Raw genomic sequence first — 15,000 nt, forward strand, 5'->3', positions numbered from 1 at the left:
ACTTGCCTGAACCTGAAGTGGCTTGTTGTGCAGTGTTCAGAGCACTAACTTCTGAAAACTTTAGAAGCTACAAAGGGAAAACAAAAATGTGATTACTTTTTAAAAGACATGACGCTGACTTATGATATTGCCCTGTGCTGTTCTCGAGAAGTGGGAGAGGCAGGCCCTGGTGCACTTTGCCTTCTTCATGTCACTGGCAGGAAACATGCGGTCCTGGAAGACGAATTGAATTTTGCTATAGTGTTTTCAGTTGGCGATTGCAGTCACCTCTAGATGTCATTTTCTCCACAGCTGCAGGACATTTGGGTCTCGGTCTTTCTCGGGCTGTCTTTGTGCTTTAAAGCCAGACATACAGTAAGACTGGGCCTCGCCCTTTTTTGTTGGTGGGGCATGTGGTGTTGTTGAGCACATCAGCCAGGAGGCTCCGGGCACTGCGTTGCTGCTTCCTTTGTGGTTCCTGCTGCCACCTCCCTCTTTCTTTGTGTGGCCAGTAGAGGAAATGCAGACCCTGGAAGGAGCCGGGGGCCTCTCTGCTCTCAGGAGCGTGCAGCAGGCCGCGGGCGGGCGGGTCCCCGGGCAGCCCGGGCACCGGAGAGCCTTCCTCAGCCTCTCCCCTCTGACTGCTTACGGTGTTTAGAGTCAGGTTAAACTCTCCCTAGAATTTGATTACTTACAGTCTTGTATTGATCAGTGTTTCTTTCCAGTTTCCCTGATGAGAAGCTGTTTTGTGAAGGAAATCATATTTTGCGCTCCTCTTGTAGTCTCCGTAGTCCCTGCCTGATAGCAGATGGTGGTGATACCTGTGTAAAAAAAATGAACTAAAAATTTTATTTAAATAGCTTTGGGGTAGTATATTTTTGATCTTCCAGGGAGGAAAACCCACAACTATTCATATAAGAGAAGAGGAAAGAAGGTTTTCATTTTGTTATAATATGCATAATATGACTCAAGTGTAACTCTTAAATAAAAGGAGGCTTCCTTAAAGTACCAGTGTTTTGGACAAAGTGATACAAGTACACGTGATCTATCTTGCCGCAGTTTAGGTTGTCCATTTAGACTGTATTTCTCGGGAGTAGTGGGGATCCATTTCTCTTTCTGTCCTGATGCCAGCCGTATTAGGTCTGATGCCCTTTTCTGAGATAAGGCCCATAAGAGTCGCGGGAGAATTGTGGGGTGAGAGTCGTGATACATCACAGTCAGTTGTCAGGGGGACCGAGTCATCTCGTAGCAGGCGGCAGAATACATGGAGACATCCCACTTGGCCTGTCAGCACACCTGTGGTGGTTCCTTTTTTTCCTCTCCACCTTCAGTTCCTTTGCACAGAGACAATTTTGGGCACTGTCTCCAGGTATGGGGAGGGTCTCTGCCGCACGGGCCAGGGCACATGCTGACGGCCTTCTGTTTGCTCACAGCAGAGATGAAGGCCCCAAAACGCCGGCAGCCGTTCGTTCCTTTTGCTCTGAGGAATCACACGGGCTGCACTTTGTGGTTTGCCACCCTGACGACCACGCCCACCAGGTAAGGAACACTGAATCTGTCACCTGGAGCCATCTCTGCCACCACAGGCTCCTGTGTACCAGCCCAGCACAGTAAGGTGGGGCCTCCCTGAGGCTCTTGGGATTGATTGTATTTGAATCAATAGCTTGCTGTCTTGCTGAGGTTTATGTTGGAGGTTCTGGTTCTATGTAGAGTCTGTAGTCAGAGAAGTAGCTCTTGAGTCTGAAGTATCCAAATTGTGATCTTGATCCTGGTATCCATTTGTTTTAAAAGTAGAAGTTGAGCAAATTAAGGATGTGAAACAAAAGTCATTCCACCCTTTCTCCTCGGTCCCCATTCTACTCCCCCTTTTAAAACAAGCTGTATATGGTTATTAAGCCAAATGTTTTGCCCATTTTTCTTCCAAAAGGGCTTGAAAACACCTCTCGTATCCCCTCTCCCCCCCACCCCGAACTATCTTCCAAACCTGAAACACACTTGAGTCCAGATGGAACTGGGTGGAGTTAGGAGAACAAATGAGAGTCTACCTAAGCCAAGTGAGAACTTTCTCTAACAACTTTCTGCCTGCTTAGACCTTGGCTCCACTTTCCAAATGCAGGCTGATCCTTCCAGCTTAGGTAATAAAGTGTATGAAATGTGTTAACAGAATCAGCTGATTTGAGACCATATTTCTCCCACCTCCACCAAGTATGAGAATGCTCTAGAGGAGACATCTTTGTTTTTTAAAAACAATTCAGGTCTGTTAAATTCTAGATAGTCACTTAAATACTACTGTTAAAAGTCATGACTAGTTTACATCACCCTCGGTGTACCAGACTCTGCTGCTGGTGGCAGGTGACTGTGCAGTGATAGCTTTTAGCTGTTTCTAAAGTTTCGGTCATGAAGTTGTGATCGATCGTGAAGAAAACTTGAGTAACTGACCTTTTAGGTCCTCTTTTGCAGCCAGGTTATGCGGCGTTATGTCTGTGAGTTGCCTTCTGGGAGGGTTTCTGCTTCCAGCCCTGAGCTCTGTGTGAGAGGGAGGTGGAGAGAAAGGGGGCCTAGCTGGTATCGTCTGATTTGGTTCCAGGGCTGCACTGTCTCACAGCGGGAGTCCAGGGGTGGTTCCAGAAGGGAATGGAACATTTCTTGACGATGCTCACAATGTTAGCGAGTGGCGGGAAGTCCTCACGGGTGAAGAGATTCCCTTTGAATTTGAAGCAAGAGGAAAGCTAAGGCACAGGTAAGGCATGGTTTACTCTTTGCCCCGCAAAAAAGAAAAAAATGATTGTCCCTAGTGTTTTGCCTTTTCACTTTCCTTTGTTAATGATTTTAATGTTTTATTTTTAAAATGTATTTAGAAAATCAGTGTTTCCTTTTAAAAAATATAATGACTGTCTTGGAAATACACTTCTTTCCATTAATCATCCTTTTATTTGACATGTGAGGTGATAACTGGTGTGTTCCATGTAACTAATTTGGTTGAAGCATAGACAGATCATAACCCTCCAGTGCATTGCATGATGGAGTGGTGACATGGTATTATTAAAGGTTATCAGAGCATGTTGATTTCAATTTTAAGATACACATATGCCACAACACTTTTAGCAGGCAGATGGTTTCAGGAAGCAGAGCCAATAATGATAAGATACTCTGATTCTAAGGAGGAGAGAATAACTCACTATAGGGAGACCGCTCACTGATGCACTCAAAATTGCCAGCCAAAGGATGGGAATAAATGTGAAAGAACGTTGTGTCTAGTTACCGAGAGATCATAAAATATGTGATAGAATGTTCTTTTATATGCACACATTTTTAAGTGGAAGGGCCGTCCAGTGGATAACAAATAGGTTAAGATTTTAGTGTCTGAGCCTCGTTATCTCAAATGTAAGAGATTGGCCTCAGCCTTCTATGGTCACATGCGTTTGTGGTGCTTTAATTCTTTGTGTGCAAACCTGCTCCTCAAACACTTCCTCCTTCTGTACAGCTCTGCGCTGGCGCACATTACTCCCTAGCGGCACGAGTTCTGAACTTGGGGGCCTCCAGTGTGTTTTTCAGGAAAAAAATAGTTTAAAAAAAAAATCACTGTGCTGGGCACATGTACCTGGAAGCCACATTAGAATTTCCAGGGATGAGTGGTGAGCATTTTTCTGTTCTACACGGTTCCTGGAGAAGCTAAATTATAGAACTGTTCACTGTATTTCTTAATAAGCACTGCCTCAGTTGTATCAGAAGGGGTTTGGCCTTGTTGTCATTTCTGTTTTAGTTTCTACGTTTTGTAACCCATTTCAAGTCCCACCTGCCTGCTTGAATTCATCGAAATAAATGCCTTCTCTGGTGTTTCCCCCTTTGGCATTCTGTCCCCCATGCCCTGCCTCCGTCCCCCCTTTCCTTCCTGTCAGCCTCAAATCCACTTCCCCATTTCAGGCTTCTGGCTTGAATTAGGCAAAATCTAAAAATAGAATTAAATGTGCAGTTTCCTCCTGTTCCTCCTGTCCTGCCCACTGCCTTCTACTGCAGTTTCAGCTGCGCACTTCAGCCCAGAAACCCTGCGGGCTCCGTCTCTCATTACCGTGTCCGTAGTCTTGTAGGACCAAAGCCCAGCGACTGAGTGTGGTTCTGAGAGAAGCAGGAGATTCCACAGAAGAACCAAGGAGAAAACGTCATTTTAGGCATTTCCAAGAGTATGGTTATGTGATTAAATTGCTAGCACAGCATTTCTACTACCCCACTGAACCACTTTTAGCTGATGTCATTTCATAAAGTTTGAGGTAGGGGTCGGTGGGGGACAGACCTGAGCTAGTTCACAGGATTCACGTGGTTTGTATAAAGGGAGGGCAGATGCCACTCTTGCTCAGGCTTTATAGATCTTGCAGTTTTGTTTTAAGTGTAAGACTCAGTTAAAATATCCTCTTGATTTCCCTTGCGTTAGGTAATCACCGAAAGGCTTATTTAGACAACTGGGTTTTTATGTCATTATATCGTAAATCCGATTTCAGGCTCTGCTTCTACTTCTCTTCCCTGGATAGGATTGTGCTTAATGTCTCTTTCTGTGTTCTGCCTGACAGACACACCCATGACCTCCGGATCCATCAACTGCAAGTGAGAGTGAATGGCTGGGAGCAAGTGAGCCCAGTGTCAGTGGACAAAGTCGGGACCTTTTTCCGATACGCTGCGCCAGATAAGAATTCCTCTTCCTCTACGGTGCGCGGCTGTGGAAAGCGTGTTCAGTGGCAGGATTGTGCCCTAGCCACACCCCCTTAAAGCCAGGCCGTCAGACAGGCCTGTAGTAGCCTTGCTCTAGTGACATTTTCTTCTTCATTTTTCCTAGCACTAGAAGGAATACCCAAGATTATTTGGGTCAGTCATGGGCATTGGTAATCACTATGTAGATAAACCAGCCAATGGTTAGTTTTAGTAGAGAAACAAGATCTAAGATTGGCATGAACACATATTATCCAACCTGTGCAGATCCACTTTATACTCACCCGGGCCAACCGGCAGTTTTCGAGTTTGCCAAACATATATTGGCTTTATTTCACATATTGTTATGCTTCCTTTATACACTGTCTTCTTTACGCTTTTATAATGCTGCTCCTTGATCCTTCTAGCTCCGTGTCTCCAGATTCTCCTCTCCGGCATAAAGATAGATGTCCACTGTTGTTTATTTTCTGGTCGTGCATCCTCTCACACACCCTTGCCCTGATTTTACCCCAGCCTGTAGTTCTAGGGGTTGGAGGGCCAGCCTGGGGAATGTGGCATCCCTGACTAGAATGTGCAGGCAGAGGCTGGCATCCTAGCTGACAAGACCACCACGGGTGCTCTTTCCACATACTCATGGGGTATACTTCATGGGGTAACTGTGCTCAGTTTTGAGTAGCCAGGGGTGAATAGGAAAGCACAGATTTGCAGAGATACTGTAGCTTTCCTCATGCTTGCTGCTTCATGAAATATATTCTTGGAGGACACTGCTCTTTTCATTGTTTTTCTCTTGTGCCCCAAGTTTCTTAGAAAAAGAAACTTTCTTTCAAAGTTACTTTTCTGCCTAAATTCGTGTCCAGTAATAAAAGGACTAATTCCCCCCCAGAGATACCTTTCTATTTTATGGATGCATTCTGGAGAAATTTTGTATATACTGAATGGTTGTAAAATGAATATTGCTGTTCCCATTTGTTCCAAGATGTTTTCTTTTCATAGTAGAACATACTTTACCTAAGAGTATTTATAAAACCACCTTTTCAAGCAACTTATATTGTCATTGAATTTAACGATGGCTGTTATCTTAGGTCTGTACTGAATCTCTGACTTTGGAATCTTTCTTAGATTGGCAGCCCAAGCAGTAGGACAAATATTATCCATCCCCAGGTTTATGTGAGTATGATTTTCCTGTGTCACTGTGTTTACACACATAGTTCTTGATGACCACTGGACTCTTACGATTGGAATTTATCTTTTTCCTTTTCTATTAATGATTTCCTTCCTTTTACAAGAACTTGCAAGAAAATGTTGTCACCTAACTTAGTATGTGAGACTGAATATTACAGGGAAGGAGAACAAAAGGCAAATGTTTTAGTCCAAGGTCTCCTTTTCTCTCCAAGTTAAATATAAATTAACCTTTGTATGGCTATACATATTTTATAGGTTTTGGCCCAAAGGTCATGAAAATAACTAAGAATGAAAAATAGATTTTTTCTTCCCACATCTGATTTTTGAAACGTCACCACAGGATGACATTAAAATGCTTTTTTGAGGTTTTTGCTTATAATTTCTTTTCCCTGAGGCTAATAAGTTTTAAAATGTGAAATTTCAGATAAGCATAGAGGCAACAAGATCAAGATTTAAAACGATTGTTATTGGGCCTTGGCTCTCCTGGGGCTTTACTGGGCTGGGTCACTGGAAGATTTGGTGATGATTGTGTCCCTCTAATAACACCCTAGAAGACTGTACTTTGCCTTTTCATTGGGACGTTCTAGAAACTTTGGTTCAAAACATGGAGCTTGTCATTTGATTGTTTATTAGGTTGGTTTTCACATACTGTTTGCTTTAATGAAAAAACTGGCAGTATGGAAAGCTTGGATGTTGTGTCATTTGTTTCTCCAATAAACGAGCAGTATCAATATGTTCTGGATACTCAGAATAATAGTTTTAGAAACCTTCTCTTTGGTATACCTAATGTGGAATTTTATACTTAAAAAAAAATTGCTAAATTCCTGGCACGTGGTAGCAGTACAAAATGTGTTTTGAATATGTGAATGAACATACGCAAAAAGAAAGTAGTGGCTGCATCCAACCAAGACCATAAATAAATGATTTCCCTCCATTATCTTGAGTTTCTTGGTGTCGGTCAGAAAAAGAGTGATTATTGAACAGAACTTAGAAAATTATTGTGAAGAAGAAGTTTGTTTTTAAAGTTCTTTGATATACAAATGTTGCTTTTTATAGGCATGTCAACAAATAGTGTATGGGCCTATCGAGTAAATTTTATGACATTTAGAAAAAAAAGTTATTTTTCCTGTGAAAGGCATACCAATACAAACAACTCTTTAGACTTGGCTGTTACAGTAGTGTGTATTTAGAGGGTATTCACTCCTATTAAAGTGGAGTGGTTTTAGGGCTTAATGACTCATTTCACTGAAGAGCTGTAGTAATAATAAGATGCTTTAGATGTAGGCATTCTGGTCGGTATTATTGTATTCTGCATGTTTTTCAAAAGCACAACTAAACTCTTTATTATTTCTCTCTTTTTCACAGTTCTCTTCACTCCCGCCTGTCCGGGTCGTCTTTGCAGTGACCATGGAAGGCAGTGCCCGGAAAGTGGTCACTGTCCGATCGGCCCTCATTGTGAAGAACAGACTTGAGACGCCAATGGAACTAAGACTGGACAGCCCATCCGCTCCAGACAGTAAGTTTTGACATTGTCCTTCTTTTACCCTAGATGGACTTTGGGGTGGGCAACCACTCCTGAAACTGCTAACACGTGTTTCTGTGGCAGAGCCCGTGGTCCTTCCCGCCATCATGCCAGGTGATTCATTTGCCGTGCCTCTACACCTCACTTCTTGGCGGCTACAGGCCCGGCCCAAAGGACTGGGTGTGTTTTTCTGTAAGGCTCCTATTCACTGGACCAATGTAGTGAAGACTACAGAGGTTAGTAGCAGCAAACGAGAGTGCCACTCTATGGATGCGGAAAAAAGCCGATTCTTCAGGTATGTGTGGCACAGCAGCGACGTGTATATTTTGCCATTTTTTCTTCATTTTTTTCTCTAAGGACCCTCAGTGATTCAGCTGTACTTATTTAAAGCCCTAAAGTTCTTATTCCTTAAGTTCTTTTATTCCCTAAATGTTAGGTTCGTACGAATTCATGGGTTAACCGTGGGCGGGAGCGTGGCTGTTACTTACCTAATTTTTATGGAAGAAGCAATCACAAACCCACTGCTCACACATATACGATTAGAAACTGGTCTGTCTGCATCAGCATAAAGAGAAGACATGTAGGGAGGGAAGAAAAAACAATGACCAGTTCCCATGCCTAAATTGGGAAGCAAAATCCTGGGGTTGGGAGTTTTTCAAATGACTCAAAGGAGTTTGGGTGAAGGTTCATGCACCTAGTGCCGACTTTTCATGGGGACTCTGACAAAATTATATTATCATTTAGACTCCTGTTTCCTCTTCTGAAGAGTACAAGTAATGTGTTACTAAAGTCATATGTTAGAAAAAATACTGGATTGCTATTGTTAGATCCTTCTAAACTTAGACTTTAAACTTATTTAGATTAGAGATGATCAGCTTTAGTTTCCTTTATAGCAAAAACAGGCATTCACTTAGTTAAACTTACAGAGGAGTAGAAGACTGTAAAGAATTCCACTATACCCTTTATTGAGATTTGCCAATTGTTGACAGACTAAAGGGAGAAACAGATAAATACACAGACAAAATCGGTGACTTTAACACTTCCCCGTCAGTAATTTATAAAACAAACCAACAAAAACAATAAAGATATAAACGGATTTGAACAGTGCTGTCAACCAGCTTGTCACAATGGGCATTTATAAAACACTGTAACCAGCAGTTCCAGATTGCACATTCATTTCAAGTATGTGTGGAACATTCATCAGGAGAGACCATCTACTGGGCCATAAAACAAAGATCAATAAATATTAAAGAATTGAAACCCTACACAATGTATTTCATCATTATAATAGTATTAAACTAGAAACCAAAACAATAAGATGCTTACAAAACCCCCAGATACTTGGAAATTAAACAATACATTTCTAAACAACCCATGGTCAAAAAGACATAACAAAGGAAATATTTCAAAGTGAATAATAAAAAAACTGGACATATTAAAATGTAGGAGTTGCAGCAAAAGCAGTTCTAAAGGGAAATGTATAGCTTTTAATGCTCGCATTAGAAAATAAGGAAGATGTAAAATCACTGATGTAAACTTCTACCTTAAGGTAGAAGAACAAATTAAACACAAAGAAATAGGAAGAGAAAAAGAAAATAAGTATGGAAATCAATGAAGTAGAAAACAAACAATAGGAAAAATCAACAATGTCAAAACTGGCTTTTTGAAAAGATTCATAAATTTGATAAACCTCTAATAAGACCAGTCATGATGAAAAGCGAGAAAACACAAATTAGCGTATAAGGAATGAAAAATGGAGAATTATTATGGATCCTACAGATATTAAAAGGATTAAAAGGAGATGTATGAACAATTTTATACAAATAAATTCCACACCAGAATGACAGATTTCTTGAAAAACGCAGATTACCAAAAGTAACACAAAGAAGAAATAAAAAATCCAAATGGCCCAATATCTATTAAAGAAATGTAATTTATAATAAAATACTTTCACACAAAGAACATTCTAGGACCATATAACTTCATTAATGAATTCTACCAGATGTTTAAGGAGAAAATCGTACCAGCTCTTTGCAGATGCTTTCAGAAAGTAGGGGAGGAGGGAATAGTTCTGACTCATTTTATGAGGCCAGCATTTCCCTGATACCAAAACTGATACAATTATTATCAAAAAAAAGAAAGCTACAAACCAGTATCGCCCCATGAAGAGATGCAAAAATTCTTAACAAAATACTATCAGATAGCTTCCAGCAAGTGTGGTTTATCCCAGTTAAGATTAGCTTAACATTTGAAAATTAATAAATTTTTTTTTAAAAAAAGCATGAGACCTAATAAAGTTATCAAGATTTCAAGATCAACCTATAGAAATCAATAATTATATGCTTATATTCTAGCCATGAACAATTGAAAACTGTGTGATTTAAAAACAACATTTACAGTAGCACCAAAAAAATTTTAATTATTCAGGAATCAGTCTAAGGAATGATGTACCAGTCTTTTACCCTAAAAATTACAAAACCTTGCTGAGTGATATTAAAGAAAACCTAATAACTAAGTGGAAAGATATAACCAAGTTCACGGATTGGAAGACTCAAGTATTGTTAGAATTTCCATTCTCGCTAAATTGATTTGGAGATACAACCCAATTGGCTATCAACAGGATAATGAATTTTTAGAAAATGGTATATTCACACATTGGCATATGAAATACTGATGCAACAACAACATGGTTGAATGTTGTTGAAACTTAATGTTCTGCAAAAAAAACCCAGACACAAAGAGTAGTACATATTGTACTGCAGTTCAAGAACAGGCACAACTAATTTATAATGATAAATCAGAAAGTGGTTGCTTGAATGATGGGAGAGGATATTGATTGGAAAGGGATATTGATTGAGAGAAATATTCTGTAATTGATTTTGGGTGATGGTTATAGAGGTGTCTGTAATTGTCAGAATTCATCAGACGGAACATTTAAAATCTGTACGTTTTATTGTCATTTGATTGTGCCTTAGTGAATGTGTTTGGATTGAAAACTGCAAATATCTTACTAAATTATTGCACCATTTTGATGTTATCCTGTCTCATACTTAGCTAAGGAGAAAAAAATTCAAGCTCTTCATTCAAGCTGATGATTTTTACACCATTTTGTCATCATAGGTTTTGTGTGGCCATAAAGAAAGAGAATTATCCAGATTACATGCCCTCCAACATATTTTCTGATAGTGCAAAACAGATTTTCAGACAGCCTGGGCATACCATATATCTCCTGCCGACAGTGGTAATCTGCAACTTGCTACCTTGTGAACTTGATTTTTACGTTAAAGGAATGCCCATTAATGGGACACTGAAACCTGGCAAGGAGGTGGCTCTCCACACAGCTGATACCTCCCAGAACATTGAACTGGGTAAGGATTTAGTCAAATAATTATCTGTAATAATTCTGTGAATGTGTCAGTGGATATTTTGTGACTGTTTGGCAAACGTTTTGGAGAAATTGTAGCACATATAATACCTCAATAAGCCCGCTCAAAGGATTTATGCAGTTAAAAAAAGAAAAGCAAAACTTCTAATATAGAAAATCATCGAAACAAAAAACCTGAACAAAACTAAAAGATTTACAGAGCAAGCACTCAACACATCCTTTTTTTAAAATAAATTTATTTATTTATATTTTTGGCTGCGTTGGGTCTTCGCTGCTGCGCACGCGGGCTTTCTCTAGTTACGACGACTGGGGGCCGCTCCTCGTTGCGGTGCGTGGGCTTCTCATTGCGGTGGCCTCTCCCGCTGTGGAGCACAGGATCTAGGTACGCAGTCTTCAGTAGCTGTGGCCTGAGAGCTCAGTAGTTGTGGCTCGCGGGCTCCAGAGCGCAGGCTCAGCAGTTGTGGCGCACAGGCCCAGTTGCTCCGCGGCATGTGGGATCCTCCCGGTCCAGGGCTCAAACCCGTGTCCCCTGCATTGGCAGGCGGATTCTTAACCACTGCGCGACGAGGGAAGCCCCAACACGGCCTTTTTTCTTATTTTGCTCACTTGATGTGTGAGTAAAGGAAGTCATTTCATCGTTTCAAACCGTGCTTTTTACCAGCTGTAGAATGAGCAAAATCATATGTCTCTTCTCTTTTCACGAAAGGGAAAAACGTTAGCTAAGCATGTGCTGTGTACTTCAGGCAGTATGTCAAATACCTTCATATACTTGATCTTATATAATCCTTACAGGAATAGTTATTTGTCCCATTTTACTGACGAAGACACTGAGGTTTGGAATAGTTAATGTATCAAGTAATTTCATTTGTAAGGATGAATGAAGTCAAGGGAGAGGGTCATTATCATATTTGTAGCACTTGTAGCAACAAGGTACTTCTGGATTTGGGACAGGAAGTAGGTTTCTTTAAGGCTGTTGTAGACATGTTGAAATAATAAGGACTTAGATATTTACCTTTTCACAGTTTTGTGATTTCATAATATCTCATTTGATCTTCACAGCAATGGATGTTTCAGGCAGAGGGACTGCTGTTTTCCCCATTTTACTGATGAGGATCCTGAAACTCATTGAACTTCAGCAGTGTGTCCCCCAGTGATAAGCTTACATTTTTGAATATGTAAATCCTTGAGCTTAATTTAGAAAAGAAAAATAGTGCAATTCTAGTTGTCTGTTTTAAAGAAAATAGGTCTTTGTTCTGACATTTATTATTTCTTCAACAAATATTTATTGAGCCCCTGTATGGAATGGAAATGTCCTCCCCCCACCCCCCTCATCACTGCGTGCACACCAAGCACTCCTTATCTTCAGACTCATGCTCTCTGTGGATCGTCACTTTTAATAAGAAGCCCGAGAAGTAGATACTGTTATTATCCCCATTTGGCAGATGGACACAGCGAGGTTAAATAGCTTGCCACACATCACGCAGCTGTGAGGGCAGACTGGGAGTTTGAAGCCAGGCAGGGAGGCTGCAGAAAACCTTAACTCTTACTCTGTACTTGCCTTTACTGGGTTTCAGGCACCCAGCTGAGGGCCTGATGTATAGTAAACGCTTAATACCAGAGCTGTTATTGATCACCTTTGGGTACTTTCATTCTTCGAATTATTATGCAGTTCAGACTCCCTAGTGTGACTTCTAGACCATATTTATTCTCACCCCAGCTAAAGGAAGATGGCCATTCTAATGAGATTTTTGCCAGTTGAATACGTGGTTATTGATTTTTCCAGAGCAATCCAATTCAGTTTGGCTGTGGACTGTTTTGACAAACTAACGTGAGAACTCTGAAAGACAATAGCTTGTATCTTCTTTAGGGGTGTCATTGGAAAATTTTCCACTCTGTAAAGAATTGCTTATTCCACCTGGAACCCAAAACTATATGGTAAGAATGAGGCTCTATGACGTCAACCGGCGGCAGCTGAACCTCACCATCCGGATCGTGTGTCGAGCAGAAGGATCTTTAAAGATCTTCATTTCGGCTCCGTATTGGTTGATTAACAAAACAGGTACGTACAGAGGATGCTCAAGTAGGCCTTTGGAGTTGGTCGTGGGAATTCAGATTCATTTGCTCCGCTAACTAAATGGAGCCAGTGCAAACAGATTACGTCAACAGTATAAGCTGCTAAACCTTTCCTGTTTCCGTAAGAAGTGCTTAATCATGGTCAAGACTGGCCTTTTGGACAACGACTGAGCAAGCCCACTAAATAAATTCAGTTTTCACCATTTTCCCCCTTGATGATTTTTTTTCCTTTTATTATTTGTATCTGTCTTGGGTACACCGGCTGGGATGGATATAAACTTTCCCCCTCCTTCCTAAAGGGCTCCCACTGATCTTCAGACAGGACAATGCAAGAATGGACGCTGCAGGCCAGTTTGAGGAGCATGAGCTGGCCCGGAGCCTGAGCCCTCTCTTATTCTGCTACTCGGACAAAGAGCAGCCAAGCCTGTGAGTGCAGTCGTCTACGGGAAGGGGAAGTAAGCTCCCAGGGAAGGGAGAAATTAGCAGAGGCTCTAGTAGATCCGTGTAAGTAGAAATACACTGTAGATAACAATCCTGACTTGGCAGGGGAACAGGACCATGACTTAATGGGATTTTTTCGGATCTAATTTCTGTGTTACTCGATATTGAAAATAAACCATTTGGTTGGTTTATAATGAAAGCCAGTTTTATTTTCCATGTATTGAAGTAGTTCTATTCATAACTCTGCTGATGGAGAGAGACCCACACGTTCTCTTCTCTGCACGGTTTCTCTCCCCTGGAAGCTCTCAGAGCAGGCAGAGGAGCTGGCTGTGGAGGGGAGATGGATGGCTCTTTGGTAGAGCCTCCACCCTGTTAATCCAGTCTAGGTCGTTCTGTGTAAGGTTTTGAAATCCATCTCTTTTTCTGTTGAAATAAAATGGGCCATTTCAAGATCTCAAAGCACTCGTTGCATGTAGAGCATTAATTCACGTTCTTGGTTTTGGCGTTCTGCTTTTTACGGGGGTCTTCTGATTTGTAGCCTTAATCCAAAAATACGCAAGTGTATCTGATACTGCTAATATTCCATACCCCATTATTTGTAGAAATGTGCTGCAAACTTACAGGAAGGCTTAGGGAGTAGTACATGCCAGTGGATACAGATGCGTCTACCAGGGAGGGCTGGACTCTGGGCTGGTGCTGGAGTCTGGAGAGGATTGACCAGGGTGCTGGCCACATAGGAGACACAAACAGCCACTTGACGTGGTCAGCATCCAGGACTTGACGTTTGAAACACAGTTTGTTTTGTGTACGGAATTCACAGTCCCCAAAGCATTTCCACATAGACTATCTCATTTGATTCTCCCAACATTTCAGTAGATTAGGCAGCACAGGGGATCTTGTTTTGTTTTTAGATGAGGAAACTGAGGCTCAGAAAGAGTTACCTGCCCAAGGTTACATTGCTTGTTAGTGGTAGAGCTGGAACACACATTCAGGAATTATGTTTCCAGGATCCATGACAGGACGCTGGCCAACTAAACGGTGCTTTGCTGTTAACAGTAGTACCAGGCCCTTGAAAGAATGTACCACTAGCTGCATCTTCTGTATATACTTCTCTCGTATGTTCAGGGTATTTCGCAAACCGCTGAAACACCGGAGTCAGGAAAATATCAGTTTGCTTTGAATCTTTGTTTTTCAGATACTGTAGCATTTTCCTCCTGTCTTATGCTCACAGAATCATAATGTTTCCTCCTAAAGCCTTTAGTTGTGGAGGTCAGTACATTTTTACACATTGTTGAACTGTGGCTACCTCTAAGATAGAGTTTTGACCGCTGATTAATTGCATTTCTGTGTTTGGGAATCACATGAGAACGAGGAAGAGTCAGTATTAGAGTTCTAATTTGGGCTGATAGCCACAGCAGTGCTTCCTGATTAGAACAGGTAGGTAAGACTTTCTTATGGATGAATGTATACATCTTTGCTTTTCTGCTCCACAGCTGCACGATGAGAATCGGAAGGGGGATTCATCCTGAAGGCATGCCGGGCTGGTGTCAGGGCTTCTCACTGGATGGTGGTAGTGGTGTCCGAGCTGTGAGAGTCATCCAGCAAGGAAACCGCCCAGGGCTGATCTATAACATTGGTGGGTTATATTTGGGGCAGCGGGAGAATCAGAACCATGGCCGATGACTTCAGGCTTGGAGGGATAAGTTGGCCATACATT

General features: G+C 41.4%; 1 protein-coding gene across 8 annotated transcripts in view; it reads left to right on the forward strand.

Annotated features, from left to right (window-relative positions):
- The window catches only part of VPS13D (vacuolar protein sorting 13 homolog D), a 246,652-nt gene that overhangs the window by 98,206 nt on the left and 133,446 nt on the right, over nt 1–15,000 (forward strand). For 6 of the 8 annotated variants that reach the window (XM_057535232.1, XM_057535246.1, XM_057535260.1 and 3 more), the window contains 10 exons: nt 1,413–1,518; nt 2,567–2,719; nt 4,545–4,680; nt 5,800–5,847; nt 7,228–7,378; nt 7,469–7,679; nt 10,505–10,752; nt 12,637–12,828; nt 13,142–13,268; nt 14,777–14,919. In XM_057535232.1, coding sequence (XP_057391215.1) covers nt 1,413–1,518; nt 2,567–2,719; nt 4,545–4,680; nt 5,800–5,847; nt 7,228–7,378; nt 7,469–7,679; nt 10,505–10,752; nt 12,637–12,828; nt 13,142–13,268; nt 14,777–14,919 — 1,515 coding nt within the window. The remainder of the gene's footprint in view (nt 1–1,412; nt 1,519–2,566; nt 2,720–4,544; nt 4,681–5,799; nt 5,848–7,227; nt 7,379–7,468; nt 7,680–10,504; nt 10,753–12,636; nt 12,829–13,141; nt 13,269–14,776; nt 14,920–15,000) is intronic. The other 2 variants (XM_057535241.1, XM_057535255.1) reach the window with 1 other exon arrangement.

This window comes from Balaenoptera acutorostrata, chromosome 1 (genome assembly GCF_949987535.1).
Source record: "Balaenoptera acutorostrata chromosome 1, mBalAcu1.1, whole genome shotgun sequence".
Taxonomy (NCBI): Eukaryota; Metazoa; Chordata; class Mammalia; order Artiodactyla; family Balaenopteridae; genus Balaenoptera; species Balaenoptera acutorostrata.